Below are 27,288 nucleotides of genomic sequence, written 5' to 3' on the forward strand. Positions count from 1 at the left end.
GTAACACTCAGAAAGTAACGTTCAAAATTGCTGCCTCCTCATTCACAGCCTGGTACCCAGTTTGTCATCCTTGCTGTTTTGTAAACTACATGAAAAATTATTGGAGATAACCTAGGTTTTCTTCATTCCTACACACCTGTTCCTCTCCCTGGTATTCAGTCCTGCACAGTCTCACCCCATGCATTTTCTCATACTTTTCTCCCTTGTTTTAACCCTTTTTATAAATCCTATAATCTGTTGAATAAGGATTGGAAGTAGTCAGTCTTTTTTTTGAATGTCACTGCTCTGTACAAAGCCGGAGTTTTGTGAGTGATGTTTTACACAAGCTGTACTGAGCAGAAGCAGTTAAATGGGTAGAGAGAGTAAACTCAGTTGGGAACAATTAGCATTTTCTAAATAATTGCTTCAGAAAGAAATATGAGAGTTATTTCTAGACAGTCTCAACTTGCAAAGCCTCAGAGGTTTTATTGTCCCCACCCATTAAATATATTTGGTAGCTGGCTGTAACCACACTTACACTGTTGCAAAGTTTTAAACTCTCTAAAATGCATCATTGTTACAAGGAGCCTTCAGGCAAATGCAGAGATTAACATTTCTAAGAGAAAGAGGGGGTAAGAAAAAAAAAATTCATTCCACACGTTCTTGGTCTACAAAACCTGACTTACAGAGATAAATACTTATGGAGCTTGTGCCAAGATGCCAATTATCAGGCTGCACCTTTCTGATATACAACCTCATGCGTGAGAAAAACCACCATTTTTCTTTATAATTATGCTTTGGGCTTTAGAAGATATTCTGGTACAAAGAAGGGTTTTCATTTGTGCTGTCACTACATTGTAAGCATGTCCTTCTGCTGTTTCACAAAGCTCAGACATTTTTTAGTTATAACATGAAGTCAACAATAAGCAGATCAATTACAAAACACGATCATATCCTGTTTACAAGAAAAAAAAAAAGGCAGAGAATTAGCACCAATGTGTGTACATTTTCATTACCTCCCTTTCAAAGCAATTCCAGCTCTCATAACAAACTGATACCCATGTTTGTAACCTACAGTTTTTAACCTGTAACAGTTTTTAACCTGTTTGTAACCTATGAAGGTTTTATCTCTTACTATCTTTAATCAAGCTTTATAATGTAACAAATACCTAAAAGTCACACATGTTAAAATCTCCTAAGAAGGTGACTCCTATTCAAGGACCTACATAATTATTGCCAATGCTTACTGTTTATTATTCTAGTTTCAGGTTGGATTTTTTGTTTGTTTGTTTGGTCAGGCAACATTATAAACCTTTAAGAATAAGCTGTAATGTATTTTATATATATATACATATTTTTTTTTTCTCTACTTAGTGTTCACTGCTGATCCATAGTACTAGCCACCTCTTACCTTCCTACAGCATGGAATAAGAAGGAGGTTGTCTTTAATGATTCTGCCTGTGAAGAAGTGAACATGTATTCAAATAGAAATGAAATCCATTCTGAAATCAGTTTGTTTCTACAGAAGCAGCATCATAAACTTTTCCTGGGATAAACTGAACTTAAATTCTGAAGCATGGGAAAAAAAAACAGGTCCATCTAATTGATTGTAGGATGTGCTCACTACATTCCTGAAGGCCGAGTGAGAGCAGAAAGTACAGTAAAAACACACAGATTTCTCTCGTGTGTGTAAACATGCACACTTGAATAATTTCATCTGAATGTTAGAAAAAATCCCCAGTTTGGGTGCCTCTCAATATTGATGACAAATTCAGTCAGAATTCCAGTGAGATGACATTAATTCTCCTGTAAACACAATAAATAGTCAGCCAAGATTAAAAAGAATTTTCTTTTATTTGGACAAAGGCACACAGTCTTTATTGTTAGATTAAATGCATATCTTTTACCTGCAATAGTAAATCTCAACATCAAATTTCATCTGATACCACAGATATTACAACTAATCAGTGTTCAAAACTAAAATGGGTGTTCAGGCATTTACTGGTGCTTCAACTTCTTAAATGCATAAAAAGGGTATTTATAAAAATGACTGCATTATGAGATTATTTTCAGAGGAAAAGTCAACTATCACAATTTTTTCAGAATAGGAAAATTACAACTAGCCAAAACCTCGAACAAGAAAAGTTACACCACAAATCCAGAAATAAAAACAAAAGGATTAAATTAACAGTGTAATGTACACCTGCTGCAGTACAAGAAAAAATGGTAGGTGGAGAATAATACAGTAAGTCACCGTACTTGGAAGATCAGGAATGGTATATAGAACACAAATCAAAGTCCTTTATATCCTGGGTATATGACACAGAAATGCTTAATAACACAAGCAGAAATGCTCCATACGGAGGTATTGAAACTGGAATGATTGACTTAGAACATATCTGTAGTGAACCTTCAGCAAAGAGGATCCATATCACATTATCAGACAAGATGTAGAACTCATTTTTTCGCTTGTTTTAACAGATTTTGTAAATACAGTCTTAGCTCCTTTGTCTCAGAACTAAGGAAGTAGCACAGATTTATTTTATTGTACATGTGTAAGTCATGGCTTGCAACGGCTGTTTCTCTAACTACAATGGCTGTTACTACAACTGACGTGTTCATCATGATTAATACTGATGAAAATGGACGAGCTGAACTGACAACTTCAAAAAGGGTTTAAACTCAAGAAATACTGACCAGTCCCTATGTGTGTATGGTCTGTTTGTTTCACCAATAATTATCCCTCCTCTGGGCTACTAATACTGATTTGTTTGAATTCAAGCTGGAAGTAGACACAAAAAACTTACAGAAAGATATGAAATACCTGAAGCCAGTGTAACTCTGCCCTCCTGGGAAAGGGTTAAGAAGTAATTTGATCTCCAGTATTCCTTCTGGTCCTATAGTAGCAATTTCCAAGTTGTAATGTTACCTGACACGTAGAAAAAAACTTTGATACAGATTAATCCCTCCTTTTCCAATGTACTTAAATTCCTGTCTCTCTCTGTAGAGCTTATGCCAATCACAGGTCCTCCCACAGCTGGATAATAAAACACCAAATCGTTAGGTTCTGCTTCCTACCTTGGAATTCCCTCATTGGTTTTTTGTAACCCTCTTTTTTTCAATCAAATTCAGAGCCAAGAGAAATATATTAAACTCAGAACGTGTAAATACAAATTAGCACAAAATTTTTGCTTTTAAGACAGAGAAAAACCACTCATTTGCAAATATTGTACCCTTTTGGTTAATATATAAAGCAAATAACACTGAACTTAAACATGGCTACTTAATTATTTTAAAATGAAAAAAATGCACAATGTTTAATTTCCTTGTAAAAATCAACAACACTTATATGTGCTTAAATTTCTAATTTTGAAGAACAAATCCTACCAAGATTAGAGTGTAGAATCAACAACTTTTGTTGCAGAATTTTAACCTTCAGCTCTCACAGTGTCTGTCTTCTATACAACAGTACATGGCCATAAAAAGAGTATAATTTTGCATTTTTAAAACAGGTATTGTGTGCTGTTTGTTATTAAAGCACTTCCTGTCATTTGCTTTAGTCAACAGGGATTTCTTTTTGTTTAAATTTCCTAGATGATTCAAGTACCTAGAAACACAGATGCTAGACCTAGGCAAGTCTGGTACAAGTTATAAGATAGGAAAGTTAGAAATCTCCAAGAAAGTCATCCATCCAGCAAATATTGCATAGTAGTGCTCCCTTCCAAAAAAAGCTGTAATTTACACTAGGTATGTTAATTTAGCCCAGGTACGATCCAGGAATCATACAGCCTTCCCACTTGAGAAGGGTTCCCACTTGCAGCAGCGTATCTGCTGAGAACAACTCAGGTGTTGGTTTGGAGAGTGTGGGGACACTCGTTACTGAACTGCTGGCAAAGGAGCTAAGTTAACATATTTGAATCGCCTAGGAGAAAAACTTGTTCTATGGTTGAGCTTGATTATAAGGACACCTTACTGAAACAAAACTATAATGGCAAGTAATGACTAGGTGATTAATAACATTCTAAATAATATACCATTACTCTAGAGTCTACTAAACTTCTCCCAAGAGACTGGTAACATAAGCAGTAAGAAATTATTACTGAAACAGGTCTTTCAAAAAGCCATCAACTCTTCACAAAGGTCAGCATAAATGTTATGATTAAAAATACCATTTGTGGGTATTCGTAGTACTTTTAGTACTGAAGCATTTTATATTTGTATACAGAACATCCGTATACAAATCAAAAAATAATGTCCTGAAGTAACTTTAGGTGTGAATTCTCAGCAGTTCCATTGTTCACACCTTTCTTCCTGAAGGACTACTGCTTTCAAATATTTGGAAACTTCCCTTGCCCCTTCAAGGTCTGGTATCATAGGTCTTCGGCCCAATGATACCATCACAACTGCGTGTCAGGTTAAAAAAAGAAATACTAATTTTGGGGTTTCTGCTGCTAAGCTTTATTCAATACACAAGCAAACCAAAAAGAGGTAAATCTGACGACAATTCTTGTTTGTGTTCTTTGTCATCATGCTTCTTTGGTTTAAAATGTATGTGACATACAGTTTACGAAATACCTGATTTACAACTTTGGATTACTATCTATCTTTCTGAATTAAGAACCTCAGAAATTTTTCAGTAAGTTTCACATCCCGCATCTTAGACCTGTATGTGTATTTCCTACTCAGCACACACAGAAGGAAATCAAATATTCTTCCAGAGAAAGTTCTGTATTTATTCAGAAGGCATACAACCCAAATGATTATATGACTTCCAATTAACTTTATGGAAATGATAAATGAAGGGACTTCCTCTTACTGTTTGGCTAATATTTGGACAGATATTCACTGCTGAATCTCATAGTTCAGAGGGCCAATACACCTCCCCCCTCCATTCCATTCAAAAACTTGAGGTAACATTTAAATTCTGCCCCATGGGATATCTCTTCCTTTATGAAGAAAAACTTGAAGGCAACCTGGAATAACTTCAAAAATACTTGTTGAAAAATCCTTTAAAGTTCTGAAAAGTTCTTCCTCGTTAGATTACACAAATGTAAAATCCTGTAGTCAAAACAATCTAAGGCATAACAGTAATTCCTGAATTTGAAGTTCAAGAATCTCTTCCAGCCATTGAGTATACTGCATGGAAACAACTGGTAAATCTGATATGTATTAAAGTTGCCTTTAAGTTTTAATGTAACAAAAGCTACATGCATGCACCAAACTTCAAAATTGGCAAGAAAAAGCCTAGACTCTTTGAAATGCTTTTCTTTCAGGTCTTCTGACTCAAATGAAATATATTAATTCTGATTAAGAATGAAATAGATGTTGTATTAAAGTGAAATAAAGAACATCAAATTTCAGCCTAAAAGGAATTTTAAGAAGTAAACTATTAATTAAACCTGTTTTATATAAAATGAAAATTTACTGTCATATTATAATCAGTATGCACTCATAAGCAGATTGTAACATTTAAACAGGCACTTCTTAAACACTTTGTTAGTTTAAAATCAAGTATAAAAGGTTTTTTTTTATAAAACCATTCAATGTCTCAAAAGGGTGCAAACCACTTGTATTCCTCTCTACTTTATTACACAGGTACAAAAAATCTGACCCAGCTTAAAAATGGAAACGTTGCAAACCTCACATTGGTTATGGTCACTACAAATCTTAACGGCTTTTAAATAGAAATGCATTGCAGAAGTGTCTTTGCCAAGATGAAAGCTCCAGGCTTTGTTTGTATTCTCACAGCACACAAATTTACTGGTTGATAGCAAAATTGCATTTCATTGCTAAAGCAAAAGCTTTAAAATAAACTGCAGTGCACAACTTCAATGTGATTCTAAGAACTCATTAATGCTGATACCACAGGTGATTTATTTTATTAATAAAAACTCCCCCTCCTGACAAAATGCTGCTATACAGAAAAATATCACTACTACTCTATTACTGTCAGTCTTTCAGATACAGTAAAAAAACCCCTCAACATTACAAGAGCTTCTAGAGCAAGTAATCAATCTGCAAAATGTTATACATCAGTAATAAGGCATCCACTTTACAGCTGTTGAAACAAAAAAGCAAATAATTCACAAAAAATATAGTTTGGATCTGTGTAAACAAAGCTTCTTTGTATTGCTTTCATTCGTTTCAAAAATATACACCCACATGGACTGAAAGTGATCTTGGTGCTATGAGTTTTAAACTACCCTAGAATATCCCGATGTAATCTGAAGATAGAAAACCCCCAAATTTTTGAATTTAGGATTTTGTAATATGACAAAAATTTTCATCATTCTTCCGTGAAATGAAAGCTAAAGATAAAACCCCAGTTTTGATGCCATCCATTGCAAGAAGAAAGAACTACGAAAATAAACATTCATCTGGTTTCCTAACAATAAATATAAAGACAGTTATTATAACATACTGCAACACAGGAAGTATTACTATATTGACCTTAACATTCAATCAGTAGTTTTTAAATCTTTCCTCATTGAGGCTTGAATCTTCTACCTTGTCAGCTGTCCAACAATTTTTAAGAGGGTTTTATTTTCTTGCTTCAATTGTTCATTTTCATCTTCTATATCATCTAGGTCCTGTGAAAGTAAAATGAGAACATTTCTGTGGACATAAATACAAACTCGCAATTAGCAGCAGCAGGAATTTAACATCTTAGCTCTAAACTCAAGAAGTTGGGTTTGGGATGAATTACTGTCATTGTGAGTCAATCTGTTAAAATCATTATTTTTCCAATTATTTTACAGTAATTAAAAATCATCAGTGTTACATTCACATATACAACAAGTACATTGAAATGGGAACATATGAGCAAAACTGAAGCTATAGCAACAAATTAATGCAACAGAAAATCAAAATAGGATGGGTGTGATTACTTGGTATGGAGTTTCTACATTAGCTGCAACCCCTGCTCCCTACACTATGCTTGTATATCCTACATGCATATGTACACATTACTGGTTATTACTACAGTAAAGTCAGTTCCTGTATTTTAAATTAAGCATCCTTGTTGTGTTTTTTGTTTCAGGAAAAGAACCACCTGCCTATTTTTTTCATTTGCTGTGGAAAAAAAGTAAGTAAAATTAAAAGGTATATCATAACTTCTACTTAAATCCTTACTGAAAGGATACACACTAAAAATGTATCCTTAAAATAGATTGCTCCTACCACAAGTGTCCTTCCTCCTTCCATCGATGGAATTTAACTAGTTTCCAATCTCAGTGCTTGATTTCCTACCAAATTCTCCCAGGTCTTTATAGTGAGAAAATTATAGTGAGAAAATGGTGAGGCTGGCTGCTGGTGTCAGCATTGGTTCAGTAAAAATAATTGTAGTGTACAAACAATACGGAACAAACAGAATAAGAACAACAACAAAAAAATGAGGACATAGTGGCATCAGGGACAGCACTTTGAGAAGAAAAATGAAAGGCAGGCAAAAGGAGGAAGAACCAGGACTCCGATCAGCTATTAGATGTCCTCTGATCTCTTTGCAAATCCCCAGTGTTGTCAGGCTAGATTAAACATAAAACAGTAATAGAGAAAAGATGTTTTTCTCTTATTCCTTTTAGTTGCTAAGTGCTGTTTAACATAAGGAATCTATTTTCTTTATCTTTTTTCAGTGGGATCACTCCAGAAGTGCATTCTAGAGACTGTGTTAATCAGTTCTGCGATTTTTAAAAGCCTCTTCAATTTGGCAAGCCCAAATCCAATACCTTTGCAATTAATCTTTTGTTTTTGTAGTCTGGAGTTGAAAATCACTAGCAGAAATTCCTCTTTGTATTAAGAGAGGTAATACTGTGTCACACAGGAATGGCTTCCTGGAAAAGCAGTTGTCTGCTGTAACACATGCAAGCGTTAACCATCCACATGTGCAAAAGTTTTGATGAGCAGCTACTGTAAATACAGTTTACTATGTCATTTTAGAAAACACAATTTGTTTTATCCCTTGTGCAGATAAATAATAAGGTGGAAGGGAAAATACTATTATCAGTACGGTTGTACTTTTCAGTTCAGTGAATGTAATACTGTGCTTGATCATGCTTTTAACAGAGCCATTAGGTAACTCAATTAAAGCTTGCCTACCAGCTTTCTGAATAAAAATACCTGTTATTTATTCCAAATAGAATATGAATAGTTTCTGAAATTTTATGATGATAAAACAACATTCCAAAGATGTTCTTGAATGTGATCCAGAAAAAATAACTGAATCAGTTTAAGTATCTAAGGAAATAGTGGACTGAGAGAAGAAAGCGGTTTATGCTGCTCTGTAATTTAAGGCTTCTTATTCAAAATTAATAACTGCAAGGCTAATGATTTACATTTATTAGTAAATAAGATGCAATAGTAGGAAAGCCTGGTCTACAAAAGGAACCAATAACTGCACAGCATTGACACTAGCTGGACTGTGAATTCTCACTAATTATATTCAAATATATGTTTAACTACAGTGACAGTAAGACCAGACATGATTAAGTGTAAACTGACAGCTGAACTTAGTGTACTAATGTCTGACTTAAGAATCCTGAGATGCCTTTCCCTTGAGGTGCTTACGAAGCAATTACTCCTTTCTTACAAAAAGGTGGCAGACGTACTTTAGTAGTTAATCTATTGGAATGAAAAGATGGTATTTACGGCAGAAAGATTTCTCTGGTTCTCAGTATAAATGCAGCTAGCATTCTTTAAGCATGTTTGTACTGACTGTTCTCAGTAAAATCATATTTTCACATTAAATAAATGTATTTATTTAAAAAGAGAAGAAAAAGTCTGCCAACAAGTTTTCAAGATTCTTGTAAAAATAGCTTTTCAAGTGTAACACAAGGTCTCTGCTGATGAAGGATGCATCTGTGGTCACAAACTGACCAAAACTTCTGGAAAGAGCATTTCTCTAAACATGAGGGCTGAGAAGTCGGGAAGCTAGGAATAAAATAGCATTTAGGCTGACTTGAAATTCTTTCCACTTCGTTGCGATCTAACATGCAATAACAGCATTTTTTGATTAACAGGAAAGATGCATAGATGGTCAAATTTCAAGACCTCCATTTAGGTTCTTTACAAGCAAAGCCTTTCAAAAAGATCACTGCATAAGCTCACTAAGTCATCAGGGCTCCTCTTATCCTCCACGTAAAGCATGTGATCCTGATGCCAGGTCTACAGAGCAACCTTCTATGAAGAACAGATGGATGTTTAAGTGCTGACTCTCATGATCACAGTTGCAAACTCAAGCCTTAGGCAAATATGACTGCTGCATTAACTTTCATGCCCTTCCATCATGGGAATGATGTAATACTTCTGTAACTCTTTTCACTATTCTAAAGCTTTTCTTTTTCTAAATTCACATGGATAGCTAATATAAAAGCATTGAAAAATCCAAAAGCTATTAAAAAAGAAGGTAAATTATATCTGCTTTAATGGAAATATCACTTGACAAATGTTGGCTTCAATTTCTGTAAAACAAATCAGTAAGATGGTCAGAAAGTCAAAAGGCAGCCATTTCAAAGTTAAGAAAAACCTGTAGGATTCAAACATTAATAGCTGCAGTGCAATACAGCTAATACATAATGTTATAGCTATGATAAATGCTGTGCTGTGGAGAAAAAAAAAAAAAAAAAAATAATAGGAGTTCCATGAGTATCTCTCATTGAATAATGCAGTTTTAGTCGTTCTGTACCAAAAAGGTTTCTGGAATTACTACATTTTGATTTTTTTTTCACACAACAAACAGAAGTTGCCATCATACTTAAATGCAGGCAGTACACAAGGCTTGTTTGATTTTAGTATGGATGTCCAAAGATGGTTTCTAATCAGACACTTTATGGATTTAATTTAGGACATCATCCTTCAAATACAGTAGGAAAAAAAAAATCATTGCTTCTGCCTTAGAAACTGTCGAAACAGGTCTTAAAACACAGGCTTGCAGTGATTTGGGCACTTCTGTGTTTTTTGCTTTCTGATCTCTGAGACAGGAAATCAGACGTGATCAGCAGTATTGAGTAGCTTTGCCACCCATTACCCATTAGGAGTGAACAGATTCCTCGAGTAATACTGAAGAGGTGAGCTTAGATGTGAAAGATTACTTGTCAGATGTAAAAATGGTGTGAAGACCAATTCCTCAATTAAATCACAAATCTCTCCAGTACACACAATATCTCATTAAGTCTATATATTCCATCTTTCTTTATAAAAAGAAATAACAGTTACTTTAGTCCTGTGGATTTATTTGCTATCTTTTGTGTATGTTCATCTCCACTGTTACAAACAAATACAACAAAAAATCAAAGTCTACCACAATGCACGTGAAGTTATTGCCTCCCTTTATTGCTGAATTCAGCAAGGCCATTTTGTTTAAATTTTACATGAAGATCTGAATCTCCCCATAAAGCTAGAGCATAAATAGCAGAAGCGTATTTCCCAAGTACATCCAGGCTCTGCACATCAATTGAATCGTTTGAGATCAAGGTCACCAATCTGTTCTAGGAAAGAGTTCCCAGTCCATCCTTTAGAGTGGAACTTGTTAAAACTGGTATTTCACACTAACTTCAAAAATTTCTTACTCTGCCCCATTCCTAAGCAAGCCTTAACTTCCTAAGCAAGCCTTAACTCCCTAACTTCTTCTCATGCCTTCACACCCTGCACTGAGCACAGATAACCCAAGCCTCCTGCCCCTTGTCTTGTTATGCCTTTATTTTGGGATCAAAAACAAAAAGTATAACAATGTGGGTCAGAATAGTAATAGTTACACACTTCCAAATCTGTCTAAGATTACCTACTAATAACATTACCTAACTAGTAAATTAGAACTGACAATAAATAAATTAAAGCTATCATTGCTTTTTCTGACACGAGCCTTGGAACAGTTCGCTGAGAAAACTGTTGAACCCCAGACTTCATTAATTCCTGGTATGCTGCATACTGAATTTGAGAGGAAGAGGCAGTAAAGAACACATGCTTTTGTAATCTCATTGTACAACAAACAAACAACAACAACAAAACAGCAATAAGAAGTTTCTCAACAGTTAAAAAGTTTTGGAAGTTAATGACGACAAACAGAAGTCACCTGGAAAATATAACTTATTAACATGCCTCTTGAAAAGTTACACAGATACAAAAACAAACAAAAAAACAAAAAACACTTAATTCCTTAATTCTTTTGCGACTGCCAAGTGGTTACAAGAACCTGAAGAAAAGCACAGAGAATGCAGAGGTTTTTTATCTCCACTTCACAAAGCACCATGTAAGAAAAGATGTTCTTACTCTGTTTAATAAATCAATTTCTTCCTTCAGTTTTCCAATTACTTCCTCTTTATCCTGTGTCATCTTCATTAATCTTACATTTTCCTGTCTCTCCTTTGCAAGTTCCTAAAAACAGAACACACACTGGTGTCAAAGCTAATTGTTTTAAAGACAGAGTTTTATTTTATTGCCATTAAAATACCACACCCTCACTACATGCACACAGACATAAACCACACAAATACCTGTAATTCCGCTTCTACAGCAAGTCAAACCCAAAAGCCTTCAAGCCTTTACGCTGCAAGGAGCTAATGAATCACGTCTAAGAAAATATTTTACTCACATCTAACCTGGGTGATGTCTCCTATTCCACAGATGCTTAATTAATATCTCCCTTACACGAGTCCAAAATTGGAAGAGAGTCTATGAGACAAATATGTTAATGTAAAGTCTCAGTTCTCACATTATGTATATATTTTTTCCTTTCATTTCTGTTTAATACTTGTTCATGTGGGAATGAAGACCTCATGAGATATGGGGGCTTGAATTAGAGAAAAATGAAAATGAATCAGAATATCACCAAATCAGAGTTTGGGAATCTGAAAAGCAACCATTAAATCTTCTTCTATTTTCTCCTATTTGTATTGAATTATTTGAGAAGAAAAATGATTTGAATTTGGAAGATTATAGCAAATTTCACCCAAATCTGGCTTCCCTAAGTCTCAGGGAAAAAAAAGCAAGCTTTACATTTTTCTCATTTAAAAAAAGAAAAACTAAAAGCTTATTCAAATTGCATTTATTCAGTCAGCTTCTGCAGGGCAGGCCATAACAACTTCATCCATACAAATTCAAAAAAATTTGGCTACTTACTCATAAAAACCCACTTCAAAAGAAGAAACAGAAGCTCATAATATGTTACACAGATGACATACTTAGCCAAAAAGTTTTAAGTGAAGAACACAGCTTTAACATTGTTATTTCAAAAATGTTTGTACTAAAAACGTCTGGAATAAAGAAAACTTTGCTTGAAATATATTTTTAAGTGCCTAACAATACAGTGAACAACAAGAGAATAATTAAATTTTATACCACTTCAATACATGATGAAATCCAAAACAAGAAGTAAATCAGATAAGAACATTGCTTATTTTCTGACCAGCTGGTGAGCCCCATCTCCCCCTGGGTCATTTGCCCTACATTTGTGCGTCACGAAGCACATACGACAAATACACACAGCACAGCTGGCTCTCCGCTGTATTATCCTTACCTCAGCTATTTTGTACTTCCAAGCCAAATGAAAATGAAACATTCATGATGGTTAGAAAGCTCACATTCTTTCTGTCTGCTTGCTTCTTTACATACATTTGTAGATGTAAACAGCTGCACTCCAAGCATCAATCATCATTTCTGTATTAATTCACTACTGATTTCCCCACAAGGTTTCAAAGGTACTTTATTTCAGATGTATACCATGCAGACATTAGTTGGCACTCACCCTTTCAAGTTCCTCAATCCTCTTTTCCAAAGCATTACTTGGTACAGAACTCCCAGAAGAGTTTGCATCCCTGCTGTATCTGCTGTAAGCTGTCCTGTCTGTTCGGGAATATCTATTTAGGGCATCATCTTCTGGAGCATTACTTGTACTAAAAGACATAGAGCAAAGCAGACAGATTTACAGATTTAACAAAACGGAAAAGGTAGAAATAATAGTGTTTCCAGAGCACTTAAGATGTCAGTACAACAAACTGCAGAGCATAGCTTTCACAGCTTTGTGTTGCTGAGAACTCACTAACTTCACTGCCTCAGGGAATTACACACAAGACTGTCTCAAGATACAATCTGTATTAAGAAACTAGGGTGTATCTCCTTATCATAAAATGTTGTAGCTCATAACTTTCTTAGATTAACATTTTATAGTAGTCTGTCTGAGTTGATCACTATGCAATATCTTCTTCGAGCAGGGTAATTTAAGCAGCAAATATGAATTTACTGAAGAGAACTTTTTGATCTTTTCTAAAACTGTATTCCTGTGAAATGGAACCTGTTGGCCTCAAAATCATTTAATTTCAGTTAAAAACTCAGGAGGCATATAGCCTGAATCCTTAAAGCAAGACTTTTGGAAAATTCTCACTGCTACAGCAAATAGCTGTTTAGTACCCTTTAAGAATTCAGGAGAGGGTACTGACTTGCTTCTTTTTTTTAGTGGCAATTTATAAATTTTTCATTAAATCTTTGAAAACAAACAAACCAGCTCAACAGAGCTTGAGCAAAGCCAGGAGTGGTGGGGTAACCCAGCCAGAAGCTAAGCACCTGAACTCAAGATGAAGAGCGGAAAAAACCAAGTAATGCAAAGGCAATCACTCATCACATGCTGACAAGTGCCAAGCCTGCTTTGGAGGACAACACACACCCCCAGCAGTTCTTTTTCTGCTACTCCAATTTTATTACTGAGCAAGACACTGTATGATAAGAATGTTCCATCCATGTCCACTCTCAATCTCATGCCCATGTGGTGGAAGTGAAGGTAGAGGAGAAAATCTCTTAATACTGTGCACTTACTGGTTTGGATTGGAAGAGACCAAAGATCATCTAGAGCAAGAGACATCTCTCACTAGGATCAAGTTACCCAGAGTCCCACCCAACCTGGCCTTGAAGACCTCTAGGCATGGAGCACACACAACTTCTCTGACAGCCTTTGCCATTGCCTTACTACCTTCAGAGTGAAAACCTCCTCCTTTATATCAATCTAAATCTACCCTCTTTCAGTTTAAGATGGTTGCCTTTACCAAAATACTGCAATAAGGTCTCCCCCGCTTCTTTTCTGAATAAGCCCAACTCTCTCAATCTTCATTCATGGAAGAAACACAGTGCCATACTGACTGCTATAAAGAAAGTCAGCTGCATTCCAGCCAGACCAAGTACAACAATTTACCATGGGAAAAGCACAGCACAAAATATTTGGAGTGATGCTCCTCTGATTAAAAATGTATGTATTTTTTAGTCTATTTACCATTTGAAGTGATAAATAGACTAAAAGGTGATAAGTTTTCTGCTTCAGATCATGTATCTATTCCTTAAAAAGCACTGCAATGGAATCTAAACTGATTATCATTTCTAGTTCATGGAAAGAATAAAAGCACCTAAAATACCCTTAGAACATCTCCTTTAAAACTTTGGAATTATATGATTAATATTTTTGTTTAACAGTTTTGCATTTCATAACTCTAGAAAACCCCTGCTGACAGCATGCAGATCTAGATGGATTCAGTGCAAATCAAAAGCATGCATATCTGGCAAAAGAATGTCTTCTCGTGGATGCAAATATTACTCTGCTCCAGTATGTGTGAAGTTTCCAAGGCACACTGACACAATTGTAAGGAATTTTGTAGCTTAATGTTATTACCATATTTAGCACTGTTTATTCTCCATCTAGAAGATTTTTTTTGAAAACATTTCTAGGACCGGATACGCATGTTGCAACACAACATAAGAGAAATATTTTAGCTTAACTCTATAAATTCTAGATTATTTAGCTACTTGAAAGATGTGTTGTTTCATGCTGTTAATGTCATAAGAACAGACCACGTGAAAAAAGACTCAATTTTTCATCACTCAGAAATGATCCCTTTTGACAACAGTGGAATATCTCAACCCAACTCCACCGAATGCTCTTGGCAGGTACTCCTAAAGGAAAGCTAAAAGAAAGAATAACCAGATAGGAAAGGTTTCATTAATACAAAAAATTAAGACATTTTCTGTATTTTCCCTGAGTCACACTTAAAAATTTCCTTGCTTATTTCACCGGGGAGTGGACCCCACCAAACATATTCCTTTTCAGTATCAATATGAAAAGAATGTTATCGTGAAGACTTTTAGGAAATGGGATTTTAAACATTTTAAGGTGTTAGTCCATAATCTAATGCAAGGAAAGTAACAGAAATGAAGTTAATTATTTTGCTTGTTGTAACAAAACAGCAAAGAAATTAACCCACGTTGCAGCTGCTGACAAGCCTTATATGAAATAATAGCTCTGCTTTAGAATGGCATCCTACTCATTTCCTTTAAAAGAAAATAAAACCTGCTATTCAGACAGGGTCAGCTTTAATAGCATTATTGCAGAAAGGTGGAATAAATCTTGTTATTTCAATGTATCTTGGTTCTCTGAATATTTTCCTTAAGCACCATCCAAATGGCAATTTCATCCAAATGATATCACCTAGTCAAAATCAAATGTCATTGATTTCAACTATAACACATTTACTTTTATTTCCAGCATCTTGTAACTATACTTAATTTGGAAATTTGTGATTAATTGTGTCACTTTGGAATCCAGCCAGCTGCTAACAGCTTCTTTGGAAAAATGAGAGACAGGCAACGTTTCTAAACGGTCTACCTTGGACTGCTGTTCCTCGGGTCTGTGGGGCCATGTCAGCGCCCATCGGGGCTGAGCCAGAGAAGAGCAGGCCTGGCCCCTACAGCTGCATGCTCTCAAGCCACCTCCGTGGCCCTGGCCGGAAAGTGACAGAGCAGCGAAGCCCTGACCCTGACCCACAGCGGCTGCCTGATGCACCAGGGACAGGGAGGAACTGCGACATGATCAACTCAGGCCATCCTAAGCTGTAAAAACAAACCCAAACTGTTTCAGCAGCTTTGTCACATCAATCTGAGCAACAAGATGGCTATCACAGCCAAGAAAAGCACCTCAATAACCCCCCCCACCCTCAGCCTGTTTAGAACTGGTTTTTGCACAGCAATTCTCCCACCACACGTGGCAAGCTGGGTGAGACAGCTCAGCGAGCACCCAGAGCGGGCTGGGCCTGGCCACAAAGCTCCCAGGCACAGGCAAGTGGGCAAGTCTGGGCACAGTGTTAGGAGAACATGTTGCAGCTGCGCTCTTTCGCAGTTAAAGAGATCAAGGTTAGTATGCAGCAGGTTAACTGTTAGAGTTACTACATTTTCAATGTAGTTCTAGCTTCTTAGTAATCAGGGCTTTAACTTGACCTTCACTGCACCTCCATCTAGGAATGAGCGATCTCTTACACTTCAACTATTTCCCATCTCTTGCAGGATTGCTGAACCAGAGCACAACGCAGTCTGTAGGCATCAGTGGGTAGGGTCTGGACCTACTGGGTTCCATGTCAGCGTGCAGTGCAACCCCAAGCAAGGAGAAAAGCCCTCTGAAATCTGCCTGATAGCCATAAAACCACACCATATTGTACTCATTTCCACTAATAAACAAACTTATTAGGGGAACACACCCCTGAACCACTAAGAGATTTTAATCTCTTTCTATGAACTGTTCCAGCCTGATCTGCATGAACCATGCAAAATTTATGAATTACTTTTAATCCTACTCTGCTAAGTTTCAGTTTTAATTTAAGACATGTCTAAAAAGAAAGCTCAGTAGCTCCAAAGCAGACAGGTAGTCTTTAAAGTAAGCCATTAAAACAAGTCCTCTTTGTATTTCTCAAAAAAATCTGACGTCCATATGTACATCCTGCTTTGCTATTACTTGCAAACTTATTCATTCACAGAATACAAGAGAAACATAATTCATGATTACATGTAGATTGCACTTAAATATTTCAAGAAACAGAATACACTTTGTCATTCATAGAATCTTAGATTTGGAAGGAACCTTTAAATCCCCTGCAACGAACAGGGACATGTACAGGCAGATCGGGTTGCTCAGAGCATGGTCCAGCCTGGCCTTCAACATCTCCAGGGATGGGGAATCCACCATCTCTCTGGGTAACCTGTGCCAGTGCCTCACCACCCACAAGTAGAAGACTTTTTCCTTATATCTAACCTAAATCTATCTTCTTTAAGTTTGAAACCATTTCCCCTTGTCCTATCACAAAAGACCCTGCTAAAAAGTCTGTCCCCTTCCTACTTGTAAGTATACTGACAGGCTGCTATCAGGTCACCTTGCAGCCTTCTCTTCTCCTGGCTGAACAGCCCCAGCTTTCTCAGCCTGTCCTAGCAGTGAGGTGTTCCATTCCTTTAATTGTTTTTGTGCTCCAACAGGTTCATGTCTCTCCTGTACTGAGGGCTCCATATCTGGATGCAGTAATCCAGGTGAGGTCTCAGCAGTACAGAACAGAGGGACAGGATCACCTCCCTTGACCCGATACCATCAGAACTGACTCAGGAAACCACGCTTACTAATGGCAGTCTTCCTCCTGGTTTATAATAACTACACACAAGGTCTTTTCTAGTGGTATACTCAGCTATAGTAACAGTAGTTGAAATGGCCAAGATGAAGCACTTATGTTAAGAAAAGCTAAGGGAAAAACTAAAGATGTAGAAATAGATACGGGCCAGAGAAGGACATCTGCACATTTAAATCACACATAGCTGATGATCAGCACAGCTGACTGGTCACAACTCTCCAATATGTTCAGGAACATGTCCTGTGGCCTCCATGTAAGCACAATCCTGAAGATACTGGTCATGATTTTAAATACATCCTACAGTACCACTCCAAATCACAACAAAACCATCACTTCATTCTGAAAATATTTTCTGTGGTTAACTCATGCAACTACAAAGGAACCAAAATACAAAATTCCAGGGTGGGAGTACAGAAAATTTTAAAGCAAATTCTGTAGACACACTACAGTTACAGATTAAGATTCTCATCCCAAGCATTTATTTACTTTATTGTATAAGGAGACAGGCTCAGTTTGTTCAAGTCAGCCAGAACATAAGTAGAATAACAGAACAGCCAGCAGACTTCATTTGTAAACACGTCTTCCCATCAAGAGGCACTCAGTGAAATGGGTTTCTCAGGAATACCATATAAATGTTTCACCATGTACCACTGCATCCATACAAGGCGAAGTACTCAGTACGTCTGATTAAATAGGTAGTAAAATGCATGCACTTCCTTGAGCCCTAGAACAAATGATGAGATCAGGAACTTCACCAGAATAGACCAGCACATACCCTTCCTCCTCTGCTGCTGAAACATCTCTTGTCTTTTTAGGTCCAGGAAGATGAGTATTTTAGTAGACTTGAAAACAGCTACATGGGAAGGGAAAAGGAACGTACTGGAAGTCTGAGATAGTACCAGTAATCCAAGATTAGAGGCCAGAAAATGGAGACAGAGAGAAGGCAAGCACCTTAATCGCTAAACAGGAGAATGCAGGAAAAGGAGGGAAAGAGGGAAAAGGTTGTCTTTGTCTAACTGGGCCAGGAAATGGAAATGAGTAAAGTGAACAAAAATGCTGAGATGTCATTTCTGGTGCCGAACAACTGGGAAAGAGGGAGAAAACAAGTGAGTATGAGCAATAAAGATGGGAGAAAATGATAGGAAATTTTCTGACAAATTATACATTCTTCCCATGGGGGTCTATAACAGAGTAGGGATTTTAAGGAAATACTGCATTTCCACTTCTGCTGTCAGTTGCCTGTTAAAGTCTGCTAGCACAGCTTCTCTCTTCCTCATCCAGGAAGTACTGACTGCCTGCAGTTAGACCAGTGCAAGGAATAGAACTTCAAATAGGATCTCAGAGTGGTTGTCCAGAAGTTATAACTTGCTACCCTCTTGATACACTTCAAAAACCCAAGTAAGCACGAACAGAACTGTTAAAAGTCCATTAAGTTGAACACATCTGGGTCTTGAAGCGACTCACAATTATAACCACAGAATTGAACATTCTGTATCCAAAGGACTTCTGCTACATTTTGAACATAACAGAGATGTACACCATAGTGAATGAGAGCAGGCTGCTTTCTCTAGAACATTCTTGTATTGCAGACGATGGAAGACAAGAACAACCCAAAAACAACCCAAAGAGAAGAAGACGCTGGTCCCAACTCCTTTAAGATTTTGCACTGCAGCCACTGGGAGACACGTCTTGTTCAAGTGCTTTTAACAAAAAAACTACTTAGGAGGGAGAAATTTTAGAATATAGAAGAAAAATGGATAGGTACTTTTACCTCTTAACACAACCAGTACTGAGCGTCTGACTGTGAAGAACTGACTACTTTACATTTCATGGAGGTATTGTGAGAATAAAATCCACCAATATTTGGGTATTGAGTGCTGTGATGACTTCACAGGAAAATAATTCATTGTTTTCAACATGAGGTTTGAAGATTCTACAACGAGTAAGATACCCGGCAACATACATAAAAAAATATTAGAGAGCAGCTCACAGCAAGTTAGATTCCTCCTGAATGTGTTGCAAGTCTTGAGGGGCAAAGTTCATGAACAAAGAATGCACATTCTACATATAACTAAAGCTGACTAAAGACTTCACAAACACATCTTATTTTAGCATTTCCTAACTTTAGAGTCTTCTATTCTTGCAATGTTAATCAGAAGAATTAGGTTTTTTTTTATATGTTACAAATGTGTGCGATTACTCAAAGTTCTATTTCTTGGCACCCTAGACACAACTGAGTTTTTGCAAGTGAATATCAAGTGAAGGTAATGCTTTGTAAAAAGCCACCAAATACTGTGACACACACAACTAAATATCCATCAGATAGAGAGAACGATTTGAAGAGAAAGTGAAGATTCAACTAAAATGTGCTTGATAAAAAAAGATCATGAAATTTCATAGGTATTAACGTTGTGAAAATAAGTCCACCCATTCTGCTATAATAAAGTGATTCAAAAAAACCCTTAAGCAATATAAAGCATTTGGCCATGTTTATCAAAATCCAGAAACCTAAATATAAAAGGAAAGCACCACAACAAGAAATCTAAAGCATAAAGTAATAGGTGCGTAGCTTCGAGGGGTGGAAAATCCACCAGTGAAGACCAGACAATTGAAGGAGCTCTTTGCAGTTACTTCTACAGTCACAAATAAACCATCCACATGTTTTACCTGAATAAAGGATGTATAAAAGAATACACTCATACGTGAAAATAAGCACACACTTATTAAAATGCCTTGCTTCAGTTGATGTATTTTAAAATCCATGTTACCTTTACATTTTTGATAAATATGATAGCCATGTCTATATGTTCCACATGGACAAAAATTTCACACAACGTACAGTACAGAATCAGCATCTGAAATATTGTTCTGATTGATAAACTTGAAAAATGACAAGAGTAACACTTGTCTCAAAGACAAACAGATAACACAAAGGACACACTAAGTAAACAGCATCTCCTGCAAATGAAATATTAAGATGATGAAATCACAGAAATTACTGTCAGTAGTACTGTGGGAAGCAACAAAATTACCTGTGTTGAACTTCAGATTCGTAACTCAACTGTTAAACTGCTGGCTCCGAGGTTATTCACAGACCAAAATACTCAGATACTGCCTTGGAAAATTGCTTGGCACTCGTAAGACCAAATAAAACACTAGCTGAGGTTTTTTTTTTTTTTTTTGCCTTTTTTTGTTTTTGTTTTTTAAATAGTGATATACCAGGGAGGGTTTTGCAAGTTTGGTGCATCACTCCAGTCCTTACTCCAAATCAGGCTATGTCTTCAGCAGTAGTATAATGGCCTATGCTTTCAAAAACGTATTTCATCTATTTTCACAATAGGATTCAGTTTGGCAGGGCCTACTGGGTCAGTCTGCTCCAACCCCTGCTCAAGCAGAGCAGTGTCCAGGACCATACCCAGGCAGCTCCTGAAGATACACAAGCAAGGACCCCACAGCCTCTCTGCAGCAATTTGTGCCAGTGGTCCGTCAGCCACACAGCACAGAAGAGCTTCCCGGTGTTTAGAGGGAACCTCCTGGGCTCCTGCTTGTGCCCACTGCATCTTGTCCTAACAATGGGCACCACTGAAAAGAGTTTGGCTTCACCCTTTCTGCAGTCTTCATGTATTTATAGACATTGATGAAATATGCCAAGATAACTCTTCTCTAGGCAGAGCAGTCCCATAACAAGGGGGGTACTCTAGTCTCAAATCATCTTGGTGGTCCTTCATTGAGCTCTTTAGCACTATGTCCAGAACTGGACACAGCACTCCAGGTGTGGCCTCACCAAAACTGAACAGACAGGATTACTTCCCCCGGCCTGTTTTCTTTCCCTAATGCAGCATCCTTTGTGGCAATTGCTCATCGGTAGCTGATGTTTGACTTGGTGGCCAAAGTCTTTCTGGGACAACTGTGTATGTGACTAAGTGTGTTGAGTACAAACATCTCATACCTTTTATATCTGCTTGAAACCATCCTGGAGGAGTCCTGAAAGAAACAGAAAGCAAAAACTCATCAGTAACATTTTATTTTTTTGTATTTCCATAACATTTTATCACCCCACAGAAAATGAACCCTACAGTTAAGAGAAGGAGCCTGAAACAGCTGCTGTACAACTCAGTTTTGCACTGTTTTGCTGTCAGGACAGACAGAATACTGGGATTACTGTCACCGCACTATGGCTTTTCAACTCCAGCTCTGAAGCCTTAATGACAATTTAAAATGTGAAGTACTCACCATGCCCTGCAGTGTCCCAGATATCACCATAACAGTGTACATGGTAACTATAACTACTATATGAAAACATTTGTGCATTTTGGTACCTGTTAATCAGCTATTTGCTAATTTTTTTTTGTCTAGGAGTAACAGAGCAAAACTGCTCTGATTTTCCTGCCACCACTGCTGTCCTTCTGAACAGAAGAAAAATGGGAACTGGCAAGTAGTACGGGATTGAGACACAAATCAAGTTATTGCATTGCCAGCTGGTTGATGGTGACTATCTACAGGTATGCCCTTCATCATGCTAACCCAGGTACTGCAACCTGGCTCACCTCAGATTCACTGAAGTAGTATTCTCCTGGCATTTGCTGTTAAACAGGTAGGCTAGAAGTCTTGACACAGCTGTTTTGTACACTCAAATATACAAATAAGAAATAGAAAAGCTGAAGCAATGTATTTTCATCGTAATGCTACACTTGTAGTTTCAGTAACTGCCTGATCAATAGAAAAATTAAGACATGTTTCAGCTGGTCGAAAGATAGCTCAGATTAGACAGTAAATCCACAAACATTTTTTACAATGTTGTAAGAAGGACGTGAACCAATTATTTTATTAGTCATACACAAAACTCCCCCCAGCATCAGTAAATATTAGGTGAAAAGTCAGAAAAAAATATTAAAGTAATTAATGAACTGAACAACTGCCTTTACTGGAAAAAAAAAATAACGGCAGAACATGAAATTCTCTCTGTTTATGACGCTAATTACAGAGAAACGTAGAAATGAGTTTTCAAAACAAGATACAGGAGATATTTCCATGCACTCCAAAAATTCTGTGTATCAGTACACTGCCTTCAATGATCAGCATACTGGCGTTTTTGTAAGTAAAAATAAACCAGCTAAGAATGGGGATAATGAGAGTTATTTTATGAGAGAAAATAAAGTTGGTAAATAACGTGCTTTACAGAAACAAAACTTGATCTTATAGTCCATTACAATTTGTAAAACGTTTTCAACTTCTGCAATATATGCCACACTTTCCCTCCTATAAGCAGAACAAAGCTGTTAAAAATACAGGAATTATTTAAAGAATCCCATAAAGTGGTGCAAAATTGCTGTTTTAACAAGGATAACTTATGATTGATAATAGCATTTGAAAAGCTGCCATTTACAGATACGAAACAACAAGCCTCTAATTTTGCCTCTATAAGGGCAGCCTGTGCTGCCACACAGAAGGACATTGGCAGGCTGGAGAAATGGACTAACAGAGAACTCGTGGTGTTCAAAAAAGGGAAACGTGAACTGTACCTGGAAGGAATAAACCCAAGCATCAAGATGTGCCTGATGGGCCTGACAGCAGCTTTACAGAAAAGGGCCTGGGAGTCCTGGTGGGCACCAAGAGGAACATAAACCGGCAGTGAGCCCTTACAGCAAGAAAAAGCAACAGGATCCTGGGCTGCATCAAGAAGCAGGAACTGCCAGCAGAACGAGGCAGATGATCCTTCCCCTCTCCCTGTTCAGCCCTAGTGAGACCACAGCTGGAGTGCTGGGTCGAGATTTGGGTTCCACAGCAAAAGGAAGATGTACTGGAGTGACTGCAACGAAAGTTTAGAGCACCAAACATACAAGGAGAGGCTGAGAGTGCTAAGAATGCCTGGCCTGGAGAAGGCTCAGGAGCAATCTTGTTCATGTGTACAAATAGCTGATGGGGCAAAGAAAATGATGGAGGCAGATTCAGTTGTGACTCTAGAGTTCTCTGTACTCAGCCCTGGTGAGGCTGCACCTCAAGCACAGTGTTCAGTTTTGGGTGCCTCTCTACAAGAATGACATGGAGGCCTTGGAGCACGTTCAGAGAAGGGCAGTGAAGCTGGTGAGGGGTCTGGAGCAGCTGAGGGAACTAGGATTGTTTAGTCCAAAGAAAAGAAGGCTCAGGGATGACCTTATTGCTCTCTATAACTACCTGAAGGGAGGCTGTGGTGAGGTAGGGGTTGGCCACTTCTCCCAAGTAAGTAGCAATAGGACGAGAGGGAATGGCCTCAAGTTGTGCCAGGGGAGATTCAGCCAAGTTCTGCTTATTTTCATTTTGAAACAGCTTCTTTTTTAAGAAGATGCTGAAGCCTCAAGGTTATGGCCATACTCCCCAACAAACATACTAGAAAAGGCAAAAATCAAAAGAAAGGAAAAATTTGCACATGATGCTACATTGTAGTGAAGAACATTCCCTTGTACAAAGGATATCCCTAGATTTTGGTGCCTGTGTCCTACACACACCTGCACAACAGCATATGTTGTAGGGGCATACATAGTAGCTGAGACCATTTCCATTAATAAAACCCTTACTACCAATCGAATTTCTGTTTAACTAGGATGTAAGCAACTTTGCTATTCCATTCCTGGCTCATCTTGGCATTTCATGTGAACAGTACGCAGAGTGCATAAGAAAGCTGGTCATCAAGGCTTAAGTAAATAGAGCTGTCTGTGTTTACAAGTGTCTGACAAAGATTTCTAGAGGTTAAATCAAATCTGTTAGTTAAAATGCATTAACAAGCATTACTTTAAAACATGTACGAGCTCTGGAGTCAACCAGACTATGAAAATGTTTCACTGCAAACCCCTAAAAGACTTCTTGAAATTTTCACAATCAAAGTTAATTGCCTGGATTAAAATAGACTGCTGGGGTATGCTGGTATAAACCCCAGTATGTATAATATGTACAGTGTATTAGAACTTAGCACTGGTGTTACCTCAAATTATGACCATGTAATGATATTCCTGCAGCATGCAAGGTAACATTCTGACTGAAAACAAACCATCAAAACAATTCAGGTTTTCATGTGCAATCCAAACAAGAGCCCTGCATGTTCCTCCAGATGAGGCACATCAACTGCACTGCCTAGAGAAAGCAGGTCTGCTGCTGAACTTTGGGGCTTCTTTATGTACGAAGGAACAAGTGGATTCTATCTCCACCTGGCCTATCAAGTTACCTCAGATCTTCTCTATGAGCCTACAGAAGTCACATCTTAACTCCACCTCTTTTCTCCACAGGTTCAGTTGTACACTACCATCCCCACTGAAACAGCAGTGAGGTAACATGTGAGCGCTGAATAACTGAAAGGCAACCCAGTGCTAATGCAAACCAGGAATGACTACAGCTGTGAAAGCAGGAGAAAGGAAGATGAGACATGACACTTCTCATTCTCATCAAAATTCCTCATGAGAAAACATCCTGCAGAAGCAAGAGAGTCATGAAGGTATCGCTTATCTTCCATTCCCGAGTCTAAACAATTTCAGAATTTCTAGAAGTTTTCCACAGAACATAGCACCAACTCACCACTCAGAGGAAAAGGCATCACTATTTATTTTTTCCCACTGAAACCATTCCTTTTAGAAGCACCCTAAGGTGCTTCCAGGCTTCTTAGAGAAGAAAGTTACATTACTCAGCTACTTGCACCGCTGGAGCTGTGCGATTTCCAGATTTCTGCTTGGACAGAAGATTATGCATACAACAACATCCCAGGCCTCCTCCCAGCCTCTTATTCTCCTAGCTGCCAAGATTTTACATCTATTGCTTGGATTCACTGCATTTTATTTCTTCCTGGTTTGGATGACCTTAAACACTCTTTACACACCCAGTAAATCTCTTTTATAAACAGCCATTCTAAAAATGAACTTTTATCTCTAAAACTGTTAAGAAAGCGTGATGTTATCACCTCTTATTAAACATTTGCAGAATAAACTGAAACAGGAACCAGGTAGGATCTAGTGGAAATAAAAGTTGACCTGCTATTGTTACGTATTCTGACATCATATTTTAATCTTCCTTTGATTTGTACTGACAAATGGGAACCAATACAGTTCAGACGAGCTTTGTTTTATTTATACCCAAATTATCTTTTTAAAATATGTCACAGTTTTAATGAATCTATGAGCAGGAAAAAGACGTTTCTGTATTCTGGAAATGAACATTCAAGTTTTGATAATGAAGCACCCAGGAACTTAATCCCAGGTCAGCAATAAAAAACATTCTCTTCCTGTGAGGCAGCTGATGTAGACAAGTGAGACCTAACAAAAAAAATATCAGAAAGGAGAAGGAACTGGATGGGTTTTTTAAAGTCCCTTCCAGACTAAGACATTCCATGATTCTATTATTTAGATAGGTGTTCATAAAAGAGGAAAGGCAACAGCATTATAGATCTATACAAGGATAATGCTTTTTTTAGGAATGAACCTTTTAAAGAAAATATAAAGCTAAGTTCGATAAGTAAATTCATCTATTAGAGCATCTACCTTCAAGCATCTTTACTTGCATAGATTTCCTTTATACATATATATATATTCATTTCCATACATATATATGTGTGTACCTGTATTATACATACAGGTGTATGTATTACACATACGTACGTATATTTCAGTAAAATGTATGTTGATACTTACATGGAGTAATACCAAACAAGAGAGAAGACAAAGAAGACACTACCTCAGGTGCAGAGTACCTAAGCAAGGACCTTCCTCACAAAGGAGCGGGGAGAAAAAAACTGATTGGAAAAACCAGTTTCAATCAGGAAAAATTTACATTTCCTTACTTCTGGACTGAAATTTATACTAAAATGAATTTATTTATTTATTTATTTACACTCAGACCTTCTACTTTTCATTACTATATAATAACTAAAAGAGACTTCAAACAAGAAATAACATGCTGGAACACCTAGGTGCAAGTGATAGGGATTGCTGTCATGAAGCTGAAAGAATTCTGAGTCATCTCTTTACATGCACAGAGCCAGGAAGCCACTGAGAAATGCTGCAAGAATGTCTAGGGCATCCAATCAGATGTGTAATGGGAGGTGAGTGCTCTCAGTTCTTACCACCAGCAAAGTACCAAGGGCATTAAGAGAGGAGAAAAAAAAATGAGAAGAGACACCTGCAGGTAATCAGTTAACTCCTGGGCGTGTCAAAAGCCATCAAGAAGAAAACAGCTTCTAAATAAGGAAACTTTACATAATAAAATGCATGAACAGAGTTCTTTCTTCCATCTTTTTTCTCCTCTCTATACCCATGCAGAATTCAACCCCAAAGAGCCCTAAGCAGTCCGGCACAGAAAACAAAGGTGACCAATGTCACCTTTTGTTCCAACTCAAAAGATTATACAATTCTTTGCTTTACAGAAGCTTTTGCCATCACTCATGCTGGGCCATTTATTTCCACAAGCAGATACGGTAGGAAGTCCTTCACTTCTCAGTAAGTCTATATTTAGCAGAGGACTCTTCTTTCCACACAGGCCTCAGCTAGAGTGCATACTGTGTGTGACCATTTCTATTCAAGAAATCCTAAAAGAAGATTAGGAGGAAATACCCATTTAAGCACCATCATTTTCAACAGCCAAGCAGAATTTCCATGCAGACCCTTTTGGGAATAAAATTTTCCAAATAGGCATTTAATTACCTGAGTTAAAAGTGATGCCAACCCAAAAAAGAAAGCATGTGGCATAAAACCAAATTCCCTGACAGGAAGCCCCTGCTGACCTCCAGACATTAGACAGGAATTGCTTCCTATTCCTTCTGGCTGTGTAAAGGCACTGAACTAGCACAACACTAGCTTCTGCAATTTTGGAACACAACTTCATGAAGTCAAAAGTGAAAGAAACAAATAGAGCAACAACAACAAAAAAAGCCCTGCTC

The 27,288-nt window shown here is 37.4% G+C and overlaps 1 protein-coding gene across 1 annotated transcript in view; it reads right to left on the bottom strand.

Annotated features, from left to right (window-relative positions):
• Window positions 1-1,814: 1,814 nt before the first annotated feature.
• PAWR (pro-apoptotic WT1 regulator) overlaps window positions 1,815-27,288 on the bottom strand; it is a 71,299-nt gene continuing 45,825 nt past the window's right edge. The window contains exons 3-6 of the mRNA XM_042815384.1: window positions 21,343-21,377; window positions 12,716-12,863; window positions 11,242-11,346; window positions 1,815-6,569 (exon numbers count right to left, since the gene is read on the bottom strand). Of these exons, the coding sequence (XP_042671318.1) occupies window positions 6,483-6,569; window positions 11,242-11,346; window positions 12,716-12,863; window positions 21,343-21,377 (375 nt within the window). The 3' untranslated portion in view covers window positions 1,815-6,482. The remainder of the gene's footprint in view (window positions 6,570-11,241; window positions 11,347-12,715; window positions 12,864-21,342; window positions 21,378-27,288) is intronic.

The sequence above is a fragment of the Centrocercus urophasianus genome, unplaced genomic scaffold (genome assembly GCF_019232065.1).
Source record: "Centrocercus urophasianus isolate 14NV4802_14NV808 unplaced genomic scaffold, USGS_Curo_1.0 seq_15, whole genome shotgun sequence".
In the NCBI taxonomy this organism is placed as follows: domain Eukaryota; kingdom Metazoa; phylum Chordata; class Aves; order Galliformes; family Phasianidae; genus Centrocercus; species Centrocercus urophasianus.